This window comes from Lithobates pipiens, unplaced genomic scaffold, assembly GCF_037356315.1.
Source record: "Lithobates pipiens isolate NorthernLeopardFrog02 unplaced genomic scaffold, aLitPip1_a1.2 Scaffold_16, whole genome shotgun sequence".
Taxonomy (NCBI): Eukaryota; Metazoa; Chordata; class Amphibia; order Anura; family Ranidae; genus Lithobates; species Lithobates pipiens.
In genome coordinates this window covers 640,868,166-640,880,720 of record NW_027507748.1, presented here as the reverse complement: position 1 = coordinate 640,880,720, position 12,555 = coordinate 640,868,166, and the positions used below count along the sequence as shown (strand labels likewise).

The following is a 12,555-nucleotide window of genomic DNA, read 5'->3' as shown; positions in this document are numbered from 1 at the left end:
ATGAAAGTTGGTTTGAAAATCTCCTAGTGTATGATAAGCTTTAGAGTGATGGCTAGCAACATACCCACATATCATAGATAGATATATATATATATATATATATATATATATATATATATATATATATATATATATAATCTATCTCACACACACACGTATTATATATATATATATATATATATATATATATATATATATATATATATATATATATATATATATATATATAAACAGCAGCCTGTTTGCCCTCACAGTTGTGACACAGAAGCACTTTAACCACATGCCGACCGGGCCATAGCTGAAAAACTGTTATAGCGAGGTCGGCTTTTTCTGGGTGGAATTCCGTGGGACATCCTCCCAGAATCCTGCTCCCACGCACCCCCTGGGGCGCGCACCCGGGAACATCCATGACTGCCAGATCCGCATCACGGTAAACGCCCACTGATATCGGCCGTTTACCACGTGATCGCTCCGTCAAATGACGGAGCAATCACTTGTAAACAAACCAGCGTCACGTCATGACGTCAGTTCCTCCCTCCCCTCTCTGTACCGATCAGTACAGTGAGAGGGGGAGAGATGGCAGCAGCGCTGTGGGCTGGATGTGTAGTGCCCACAGTGCTGCTCTGTACCAATAATCTTCAGTACTCTGCCCATACTGTGCAATACTCTGCCAATACTCTGGAACACTGTGCAATACTCGCCAATACTCTGCAATAACTTTTAAAAGAAACAAAGAATTTTTTATTTTTTTTTTACCGAATTTTCAGTCTCTTTTGATAGCGCAAAAAAAAAAAAACAGCGGTGATTAAATACCACCAAAAGAAAGCTCTTTGTGTGAAAAAAAGGACAAAAATGTAATTTGGGTACAGTGTTGCATGACTGAGTAATTGTAATTGTCATTGAGTAAGGGAGAGCACCGAAAGGTGAAAATTGGTCTGGTTAGGAAGGGGGTTTAAGTGCCCAGTGGTCAAGTGTTTAATATAATCTTTCAGGACGGAGCACTTTTCTTTGCACACGGACGGACTTTGTTTGTTTTTTTAAATTTACTTGCTTATGAATTAAAGGGTGTGTAAAGGTATTTTATGCATTCAGATAAAAAGCCTTCTGTGTCCTGCAGCCCCCCCCCCCCAATACTTTCCTGAGCCCATCTAGATCCAGCGATGTTGCGGGAGTGTCTCGGCTGCTCCGGACTCCCCTCCTTATTGGTTGAGACAGCAGCACTGCACCATTGGCTCCTGCTGCTGTCAATCAGTCGGTCAGCCAATGAGGAGAGAGTTGGGGTCGAGCCAGAGCTCCCTGTTTGAATGGACACAGGGAGCCTCGGCTCGGGTGTCCCTAAAGCAAGCTGCTTGCTTTTGGGGCACTTAACAGGAGGGAGGAGCCAGAAGCATGGAAGAGGAACCAGAGAAGAGGAGGATCCGGGCTGCTCTGTGCAAAAGCACTACACCAGGGGTGCCCAACCAGTGCCCCACGGAGCTCTCTGATGTGGCCTGCGACCTCCTTCTGTGGGATGGCAGATTGGCAAGTCCAGATCATGGGTTGCAGACCCGCCATCCCAGAGCATCTGTGTTAATGAAGCTGGCAAAGCAAGCAGCTGTGGAGCAGAGCTGTATAAGCCGATGCACCACACCTGCTGGATATAATAGAAGTCTAGGGCAAAGTGTAGCTAACCCGCAGGAAAGACACAGGTGCGCTGTTCTGCTTTAGTGTGAAAGGCCCCTTTCACACAATTGGCCCGACTCAATCGGACCCTCCATTCACCTCTATTAAACGGCAGATGTAAACAGATTTGTGTCCTTTTACACCCGCCTACCTCCAATCTGATTCGCTAAAAAAAAAATTATAACAGAAGGGGATCAATCCCCTTCCATCGGGGCGTATCGGAGGACCCATAGAGTAGAGTGGGCTGTGTCCATGTCCACTCTGCACAGACCTGTCATCCACCTGCTCTGCTCTTTGTGGCCCGCGACTAGTTACCAAGTCGCTTAAGGGGCCCTCGCTCTTCAAAAAGTTGGGCACCCCTGCACTACACAGAGCAGGTAAGTACAACATGTATGTTATTTAAAAAAAAAAAAAAAAACGCAATACTTTAGTATCACTTTAATTGTTTAGTAATTATATTTATTCACTTATTGAATTTTTTTGCACTTTATGGAAAATGTTTAATATGTAAATTTTTACAAATGATTTTCTCTATATTCTGTAATTAACAGTGGATATGACATTGTAAAATATCAAATATATCATTTGGATTTATTTTTTTTATTCACATGTGACACTTTAAGAGACAGCACATTATTTTTAAATCAAATGTATTCAAAGGCATGTCATGCCAAAGCAAACTTCATCATAGCTCTGAACTTTGCTCAATGTTAATGGGATGGTTACATGTAAAAGGCACAGGAGGCATGGGCAAGAGATAACCCCAGGGCCATTTTTGCTTTATTGGTACAGTCCAGTCAATTTTGAAACATAAACTTTGAGATACATAGAGGGAGAGCATCCTACCTTAATACTTTTACTCTTTCTTCCAGGCATAACCCTAGGGTCGTTGGTTTGAATCCCAACCACGGCACTACCTGCCTGGAGTTTGCATTTTCTCCCTGTGCGGGTTTCCTCCGGATACTCCATTTTCCTCCCACACTCCAAAGACATGCTGGTAGGTTAATTGGCTCCTGTCTAAACTGGCCCTAGTATATGTATGAATGTGAGTTAGGGACCTTAGATTGTAAGCTCCTTGAGGGCAGGGACTGATGGGAATGTAATATATATATATATATATATATATATATATATATATATAATATAAACTGTGTAAATTGACAGCACTATATTAGAACCGTAGTAATAATAGCTGTAGTGCTCCAGCCCACACTGCTATATTGTTAGTAATCTGGTGAGCTCAAAAACCCCTGCTTGGGGAAGAAATTCTCAGAGATACTCCTTGCAGTCTCGTCCACTATTTATTCTGATTATAGCACAGCTGCAGTGTTTGCTGGATAACATTAGAAGTTCACATATTGCTTTCAATTTTTTCACAACTAAGTATCCATATAGAGATTGAAGAAGCCTCTTTAAAAATGCATTTACATTGTTAAAAAGTTGTATGAATACTGCAAACTGTACATTGAACTACCTCCCATTTACAATCATCTAACAGATAGCTTTATATTTTTTTCAGGCCACTCTAGTGAGTTACCATGCTAGAGGATAAGGCACGTGGAAGCCTAAAAACGCCCCATTTATAGGCATTCAGGCTTTTTTTTTTTTTTACTGATCTAAATTCAGCACATTATGTGCCCATGGCACATAAACCTGCATATAGATCAGTAAAAAACAAAATTCCAAAAATCTCCTTTGCGAGTCAGTATTCTAGCACAAATACACAGATGTGCTATGCAGCTAATCCTCATGTTTTCTATATCAGGATATCTGATCATACACCAGTACCCTGTGCAAGTTCCCTTAAGCTGGTAAAGGTTGATGATTAGCTATATTTGCATACTTTCCTATTATGCCCTGTTGTAATAGCCACAACCAGTTTGTTTTCATGGACGGCGCCTCTCTCAATATCCAACAGGTCACTAAGGGTCTTTTCACATGGGCAGACTGATCGGGTCCGCCTGTCAGTTTTCAGGCAGACCTGATCGGATCCTCCAGTCTCCTCAGTGCTGTCCACTAAAAACAGACGAATGGGGATCCGTTCAGGTTGGATGGCAGTCGGTGTAAACGCGCAGGAGGTCCGTTTACATCCGACCACCCATAAAGGAGAGCGGGCTGTGTCTCTGTTCGCTCTGCATAAACAGAGCGGACCCGCCGTCTGTCTGCTCAGTGGGGATCAGTGAAAACACTATCCGGTGTGCAGGTGGACTCCATTGGAGCCCGCTCCATGTGTAAAGCCCCTTTCAGGTCACTAGCAGCTCACCATCCACTGGAAAGGGTCTCTAAAGAAAAAAAAGCATACAGATTGACCATTGTCATTTTCCTAGTGTGGGCTTAATGAACACACTTTACTTTAGACACAATTAGGAGGCCCATAGTCTGTCTGGTATGTTATGCTGTTATGTAAAGGTGATTCACAGCAATGGCATTAGTCTTCTGGTTTTCAGAAAAGTGGAAGTTGCATTCTTGGCTTCTAAGAACCCATGACAGCCATACATTCGAAACATATTTTCTTTCCATGATTGACTGCACTTTCTAAAACAGCATGCAATCTTCATACGTATATATATATATATATATATATATATATATATATATATATATATATATATATTTTTCCTCCTTCACTGATGTGTGTTGATCGGCGGCACTGATGAGGAGGCACTGCCCACCAGAGGACGACGCCGGTTCCCACAAACTGTAACCGCTCCAGCAGGCCTCAATTATTTGCCAGCCCGACCTCTTAGGCCTCATGTACACTGCTGCTGGTAAATGGACGTTCAGCAGCAGTGTACATTCTCAATTGGATATACACTAGTTCTGGACTTTGACTCGGCCATTCTAACACAGCCCTCAAATTTTCCACTCGCCTACTTGCATTTTGTGAGTGGAAAAAGAGGGCTTGGGAGCTGGGCTGCGTGGGGGGAGGCGAGCACCCCCTGCGGGTGGGCTTGATCGGCAGCCGTTCTCCCAGTGATCGCCCCGGTGGAAGAGAGCATGGAGGAAGAGGGAGAGCTACAGGGTCACCGAGCAGTATAGCATGCTGTTACAGCTTACATTGAAATTTCTTCTGCTCGCCATCACACACAGCCCTACCACCTCCTAACCCCCACGCCTGTGATAAACAATTCGGGTCCAATGCTGGGATGTGTTCTATCTATCACAGCCATGGGGTTAGGAGGAGGTGGGCCTGTGTGTGACGGCGAGCAGAGCGGATGCAATTTCATGTAAGCTGTAAAAGCATGCTGTTCGTGCTCTGATCCTTTGGCTCCCCTCTTCCTCCAGTAATGATCCAGCCACCCTCTCTTCCTCCGCCATGGTGAGGCTGCAGTGTTGGGCACAGGTGAGGCTGTGCTGAGGGGTACTGATAAAGTTGTTATTTGTTTTTGTAACTTAATTCTGCATAAAAGTGTCATTCATGAGATATTTTGAGGGTGTGATTAGGGGCGGGGCAAGGTAAGTGTTGGACGGGGCAACTGGTAGCGAGTAACCCTTGAGGCCTGGCTAGTAGCTCAGGAAATTTTGAGGCCTGTTCTAACACATGAATATGCTTTGATCTAAACCATTCCAGTGTAGCTCTGGCTGTATGTTTAGGGTTGTCCTGCTGGATGGTGAACCTCCGCCCCAGTCTTTTGCCGACTAACAGGTTTTCTTCTAACATTGCCCTGTATTTGGCTCCATTCGTCTTCCCATCAACTCTGACCAGCTTCCCTGTTGAAGAAAAGCATCCCTACAACATGATGCTGCCACCACCATGTTTCACGGTGGGCATGGTGTGTTCAGGGTGATGTGCAGTGTTCGTTTTCTGCCACACAGCCTTTTGCTTTTAGGTCAAAAAGTTTAAGTTTGGTCTCGTCTAACCAAAGCACCTTCTTTCACATGTTTGTGTCCCCCACATGGCTTCTCGCAAGCTGCAAACAGTAGTTCTAATGGCTTTCTTTCAATAATGGCTTTCTTCTTGCCACTCTTCCATAAATGCCAGATTTGTGGAGTGCACGACTAATAGTTGTCCTTTGGACAGATTCTCCCACTTGAGTTGTGGATCTCTGCACCACCTCCTGAGTTACCATGGGCCTCTTGGCTGCTTCTCTGATTAATGCTCTCCTTGCCTGGCCTGTCAGTTTCAGTGGATGGCCATGTCTTGGTAGGTTTGCAGTTGGGCCATACTCTTTCCAATTTTTGGATGATCGATTGATCAGTGCTCCGTGAGATGTTCAAAACTTGGGATCATTTTTATAACTTAACCCTGCTTTAAACTTCCCCATAACTTTATACCTGACCTGTCTGTTGTGTTACTTGGCCTTCATGATGCTGTTTTTTCACTAAGGTTCTCTAACTAACCTCCTGAGGGCTTCGCAGAACAGCTGTATTTTGATACTGAGATTATAATACACACAGGTGGACTCTATTTTCTAATTAGGTGAATTCTCAGGACAATTGGTTCCACTCAATTTTAATTAGGGGTATTCGAGTAAAGTGGGCTGAATAAAAATGTATGCCACACTTTTGAAATGTACAAGGGACACCTATTAGCAATGTAGGCATAGTACACCCAACCCTGCCACGCTCCCTAAAGGAGAATTATACAAGAAAATTATTAGTTAAACCCATAAGTAATTTTTTTATTTTATTTTTATTTTATTTTTTTTAGCACTACTTTTCCTTTTATACTGGCTTTTGACATTTATAAATGCAAGAATTTAGAAAATGGATGAAAGGTTGAGCACTGGGAAACACAACTATATAAATCAGACCAAAATGAGGAGGAAAGAGGGACTTTGTTCCAAATCAGGGCCAGTCCCTTGAAATCAAGGACAGTTGGGAACTATAGTATTCTAATCAATACTTCATCAAGACCAGATCGCTATGCCGAGTACAATAACCCCACAGTATATCCAAAGCCATGTTTTCTGACAGATTTTGGATTTAAATGCGCTTTAAGGAGTCTAGTTTAAAAACATTTTCCGCACGAATGTCACACACATTCGTGCAGCCTGAAGGAATTTTGGCTGCAATTTCTCTAATAGATTAATTCCTATAATCATTGGCTCCATCTAGTGGCCAAAATGCATTATAGTTTTCTGAAATATATCAATGAGAAAATATACTGCATGTTGGCATTATGGAGCTTACGATCATAGGAATTAATCCATTCCCGAGTTTACGGCCAAAATTCATGCAGAATGCATGTGACCTCAAATATATTAAAAATAGACTCCTAAGTTTTTCTCTTATTCTATATGGCAGGATATATGATGACCGTTAACGTGACTTTGTCATGGGGGAAAAAAAAAGTATGGGAGCGGCCAATGCTTTAACCACTTAAGCCCCGGACCAATTGTCAGCCTAAGGACCAGAGGTCTTTTTACAATTTCGCACTGCACTGCTTTAACAGGTAATTGCGCAGTCATGCAATGTTGTACCCAAACAAAATTTGCGTCCTTTTCTTCCCACAAATAGAGCTTTCTTTTGATGGTATTTTATTGCCTCTACAATTTTTATTTTTTACGATATAAATGGAAAAAGACTGAAAATTTTGAAAAAAAAAAAATATATTTTCTACTTTTTGTTATAAGAAAAATCGAATAAACTAAATTTTAGTCATACATTTAGGCCAAATGTATTCAGCCACATGTCTTTAGTAAAAAAAAAATGTCAATAAGCGTATATTTATTGGTTTGCGCAAAAGTTATAGCGTCTACAAACTAGGGTACATTTTCTGGAATTTACACAGCTTTTAATTTACGACTGCCTATCATTTTTTGAGGTGCTAAAATGGCAGGGCAGTACAACCCCCCCCCCAAATGACCCCATTTTGGAAAGTAGGCACCCCAAGGAAATTGCTGAGAGGCATTTTGAGCCCATTGAATATTTTTTTTTGTCCCAAGTGATTGAATAATGACAAAAAAAAAAGAAGTTTACAAAAAGTTGTCACTAAATTATATATCGCTCACACATGCCATAGTTATATGTAGAATTGCACCCCAAAATATATTCTGCTGCTTCTCCCGAGTATGGGGATACCAGATGTGTGGGACTTTTTGGGAGCCTAGCCGCGTACGGCACCCCATTTTGGAAAGTAGACACCCCAAGCTATTTACTGAGAGGCATGTTGAGTCCATGGAATATTTTATATTTTGCCACAAGTTACGGGAATATTACAAACTTTTTTTTTTTTTTTGCACAAAGTTGACACTAAATTATATATTGCTCACACATGCTATGGGCATAAGTGAAATTACACCCCAAAATAAATTCTACTGCTTCTCCTGAGTATGGGGATACCACATGTGGGGGACTTTTTGGGAGCCTAGCCGCATATGGAACCCCGAAAACCAAGCACCGCCTTCAGGATTTAAATATAAAACGATACCAAAAAAAAACTGTTAGCGATCACAGGGATCAGGCCTGACTCTGCAAACGCTGCAGTTATGTGTTTTGTAAGTGACAGTGATCGATCGATACTGCACTTGGGTGGGCTGGGCAGAGGGGCAAAACGCAGGTGCTTTCAGGTATCTCGGCTGATCCCGCTAACAATGCGTTTTTTTGGAACCCTAAACTGCTGGGAACGCTAGTATAGATCTGATCAGCTCAGATATTGATCTGTTCAGATACTATACCACTATGGGAGGTTTTTGCTTTGTGCGTGGGTGTTAGCGGTACTGGCACTAACCTAGCGCTGCCTGGGGCGAGACAGACCCTATCTGACCCTAAAACCTAATTGATATCACCTGCCGGGTGATCAGGGGGTTAAACCTTTATTGGGTAATAAATGGTGGGTGCCCTGATGCTATAAAAAGCAAACTAACCAGCGTCACCCGTAACACTTATACAGTGATCACTGGTGAAAGGGTTAACTAGGGGCAATCAGGGGGTTAAAACCTTTATTAGGTAGTATATGGGGGTCCCTGACACTATATAAAAAGAGGGAGGGGGCGTGGCTTGGCAGTGGCCGAGTAAAGTAGTGTTTAGACGGAGCTCCCGGCCTAACCCGACCATCTGCGGCCCTAATGCAACGTTCGGGATCGCTGGGCACTGCATGAACACCCCAAATCGCTATAAGACTCGCTCGACCTCCAGAGGGACCAGAACCCAGACCTCCCAGCCCAGTATCCAGAGCTTCTTTGGAGGTCCAGAGAGGCGACTTGCGGGAGACATAGCAGCTGTACCGCACATGACGCGCATGACACAGTCCCCAGAATCGCCCCGACACACTGCATCAGCTCCTCTGGGGGAACCGGACAGCTTCACAGGGACCCCAGCGGCATTTTATTCAGGCATGCCAGACCCCGCACAGCTCCAGCTGGATGCTGACCTCCGAACCATGCTCCGGGCTCTTCCTACGACATAGAGGCCTTGCCGACCAGAGCGGACATAGAAGCGCTCATCCAGAGGATAGAGGAAGCGCACAGCAGAGATATCCAGGAGGTGAGGACGGAGCTCCGCACAGTTACGGACCGAGTGGCCTCCAGGTAAACCCGTACGTCAGCACTGGAGACCAGGCTACAGGCTCTGGAGTAGGCACTGGATTCGCAGGAGCTAGTTGACCAGGAGATGCAGTTACACTTGGAAGAAATGGAGGATCGCAGCCGCCGCAACAACCTGTGGCTGCGGGGGATCCCTGAGGCCACGGGACCGGAAGATTTAGCAGCGACGGTAACGGCAATATTTCAGAATCTCCTGGACCCCCCACCGCCATCCCTTGAAATCGACCGGGTGCACCGTACCCTGGGGCCCAGATCGACAGACCCCTCTAGACCGCGGGACGAACTATGCCGCCTGCACCGCTTCACCCAGAAGGAGGCCATTATACACAAGGCATGGGAATCTGGAGAGATTGAGTTTGACGGGGCATGCATACAGATTCTACCGGATCTGTCCAGAGCAACGCTGCAAAGAAGAGCAATGCTAAAGCTGGCATTGGAGGCGACAAGGAGACACGGCTTTACCTACTGCTGGGGATACCCCCTGGCAGTCACTTTCTGTAAAGCGCAAGCCTCCTTCACTCTACGATCACCTGCAGATCTGCCGGAATTTTTCATTTGCATAGGAGCAGCTCCGGTGCAGGTCCCTAAGTGGCTGTTGAGACTCCCCAGAGGTCCGGGACGCTATGGCCCAGCTGTGGGCAGACCCCCTCAGCCCCCACGCACACAGAGCTCCAGGGGTCGATCCCACACCACTGCTAATATGGAGTCACGTGAGTCTTAAAAGTCACTAACGTTTTCCTTGGCCACACTGTTCATAGCATATAGACAGACTACATTCCCTATTACTGTCCTAAGTGTTGTGCTCCCCTCCTCACCAGACGTCCTACGGACGACTCAGACTTTTGTTTTATCGGCTCCTCCCCTCGGTGTGTTTTGCGGGGGGTGACGGAGCCGCCGCAGCAACACGACACTCGGTACTTCTGCCCCTGTGCCCCAGTCTCCCCAGCTTGACACACTCTGGCATTTTCTCTGGCCGGGGCCTGCCCCCCTTCCTGAACTGATACAGCACTGAGATACCGGGACGCGGGGGGACACCCCTGAGAGCCACGGACATATTCTACTCTGCCTCGGACCCAGGGCCCCCGGCGCCCCCTGGGTGGACCCCGAATGACATGCCCGGCAGCTGTGACTTCGGGGGGGGGTGCCCTTCCCTGAGCAGATGGCACAACTGAGGGACCAGACCCCACTCTCCATTTTGCAACACAATACCCCCACCGCTGGAAACTAAGGTAACCCCACTGTTAGCCAAACTCAGGAGGCACCTCGAACCACCTGCAGTTTCTGACAACCAGAGACACCAAGACACTCAGCCTGTATGCCTTTTGCCCCATTGGACACATTAACCCACGACTTGGAAGGGCCTACACCACAGGGCCTGCCGCAGACCTCCTGGTGGGGAGGACCCGCATACTGGCACGTATATCGGTCACGTAAGTGCTAACGGAGGGTGGGGATTACACTTTTGGCAAGAACACATGCGGGGACAGGACCCTAAACCCACGATACGGCAGACCCCAACGGGACACTGAGGAGGTGGGTGCCGCTGGAGCGCTGAATTTCCACCGGGAGGGGCAAAGCCCCCCGGGGTGCTCCTGGGGGAGGGCGAGCTGGGTGGGTGAAGTGATTGACACTGCTCTAATGACGTTACCTGGTGATGCCGGGGGGGACAATGCCGTGGGTTACCCTTCCCGACCCCGCCTCGCCCTGGAGAGGCATATGGGTGCTGCTGGGTTGGGGGTGCACTGACGGGGCGGGGGGATGGCACGGGGGGAGGCCAGTCTGCATGGGGACACACCGCTTACGATGACTCATCTGATGCATTCTGCTATAATTGCTATAATTGTTATGTTGTTTATGTTCATGTTTCACCCTATAAGATACCTAGCAGCTAAGAAGGGAAACAAAACAAAAAAAAAGTGATAAACTGCATGCTCTGGTACTGTACATCTTGCACTACACATGCCTGTCTATCATATTCCACTGACTGCACAATGATGGCCCACACCTATTGAATTTAGGCAGGGTCTGCGCGGTCGGGAAGGGACTGGGAGACTCCCAAAGGCCCTTGCCAAACACACCCCCACTTAGGACGGCTCTCGTTACCCAGTTTCCCTGGGGAGCGTCATAGCATATACCTTGCTAACACTTTAGACTACCAGCCTAACTGGAGGACGACTGTTGCGGGCACTCAGCTTGCGAGGGTGCGCCCACGCCATCTTAGAACTGATACCATCTAGAGGATTTTGTTCCTCACTACTCTATCCTTTGCCCCCTCCAAAGTCTTGTATTGACCTTTCCTGCCCCTTTCCCTCCCCCGCCTTCCCTTCCCCCCCCTGCCCACCCGTTACCTAGCTGCCCCACTCCCCCCTAAACCATGGAAGATATAACATTGTTAAGTTAAATGCGAAGGGACTGAACATCCCGGAAAAAAGGAGAATGCTGCTTAACGACATGAGGCGCTTAAGGGCAGACATTGTCCTTCTGCAAGAGATGCACTTCCGTGACAATACCCTACTGATCCTCAAAAAAACAAATACTACCCGACGGTATACTGCTCGACATATACAGAAGCCAAATCCCGAGGGGTGTCCATTTTGATATCAGCGAAAATTCCCTGGACCCTGACAGCCGTACTAACAGACCCAATGTGTAGATTTTTATTCCTCAAGGGCCGGATTGGAGACATGGAGGTGACCATTGTGAACCTCTACGCGCCAAACACCCAGCAGCACACTTTTATTAAAAAGCATCTTTCTGCTCTACAGAGATTTGCTGTGGGACAACTTATTGTGGGCGGAGATCTCAATATTCCCTTAATCCCGAAGGAAGACACATCCACAGGCCGCTCCTTCACTTCCGGGCAAGCGCATAAAAACCATTCACCAAGCCCTTCATGCAGCGCAGCTGATAGACACCTGGCACCTCTTCCACCCCGGAGAATGGGACTACACGTTCTACTCACGTCCCCACAACGTATACTCCTGAATTGACTACATCGTACTACAACATAACCAACTCCAGGCGGTGAAAAACACCTCTATAGGGTCCATCACATGGTCAGACCATGCCCCAGTCATCCTGTGCTACACCCTGACAGACTACAAAAGAAATCAAAGGAAGTCATGGTGGCTCAACGAAAGCCTCCTGAAGCACCCTGACACCCTCGCGGACGTGACGAGAGTAATCTCTAACTACTTCAACACTAACAGCGGACCCGACAGCGAAGAGGGCCTAGTTTGGGAGGCCCATAAAGCGGTAATACGCGGGGTACTTATTAAACACGGCGCAAGACTCAAAAGACATAGGACAGCCCAACTGACCTCACTACTTAACAGACTCCAAACCCTAGAATCCAGACACAAACAAACCCCGACAGACTCACTGAGAAGAGAACTTGACGCATTAC

The 12,555-nt window shown here is 46.4% G+C and overlaps 1 protein-coding gene across 2 annotated transcripts in view; it reads left to right on the top strand.

Moving 5' to 3' along the window:
* The window catches only part of ARL11 (ARF like GTPase 11), a 96,267-nt gene that overhangs the window by 40,362 nt on the left and 43,350 nt on the right, over window positions 1-12,555 (top strand). Inside the window, exon 2 of one of the 2 annotated variants that reach the window (XM_077484290.1) lies at window positions 2,535-2,659. The exons of the other annotated variant lie outside the window; for it this stretch is intronic. Within the exon in view, the coding sequence (XP_077340416.1) occupies window positions 2,654-2,659 (6 nt within the window). The 5' untranslated portion in view covers window positions 2,535-2,653. The remainder of the gene's footprint in view (window positions 1-2,534; window positions 2,660-12,555) is intronic. 2 annotated transcript variants of the gene reach the window in all.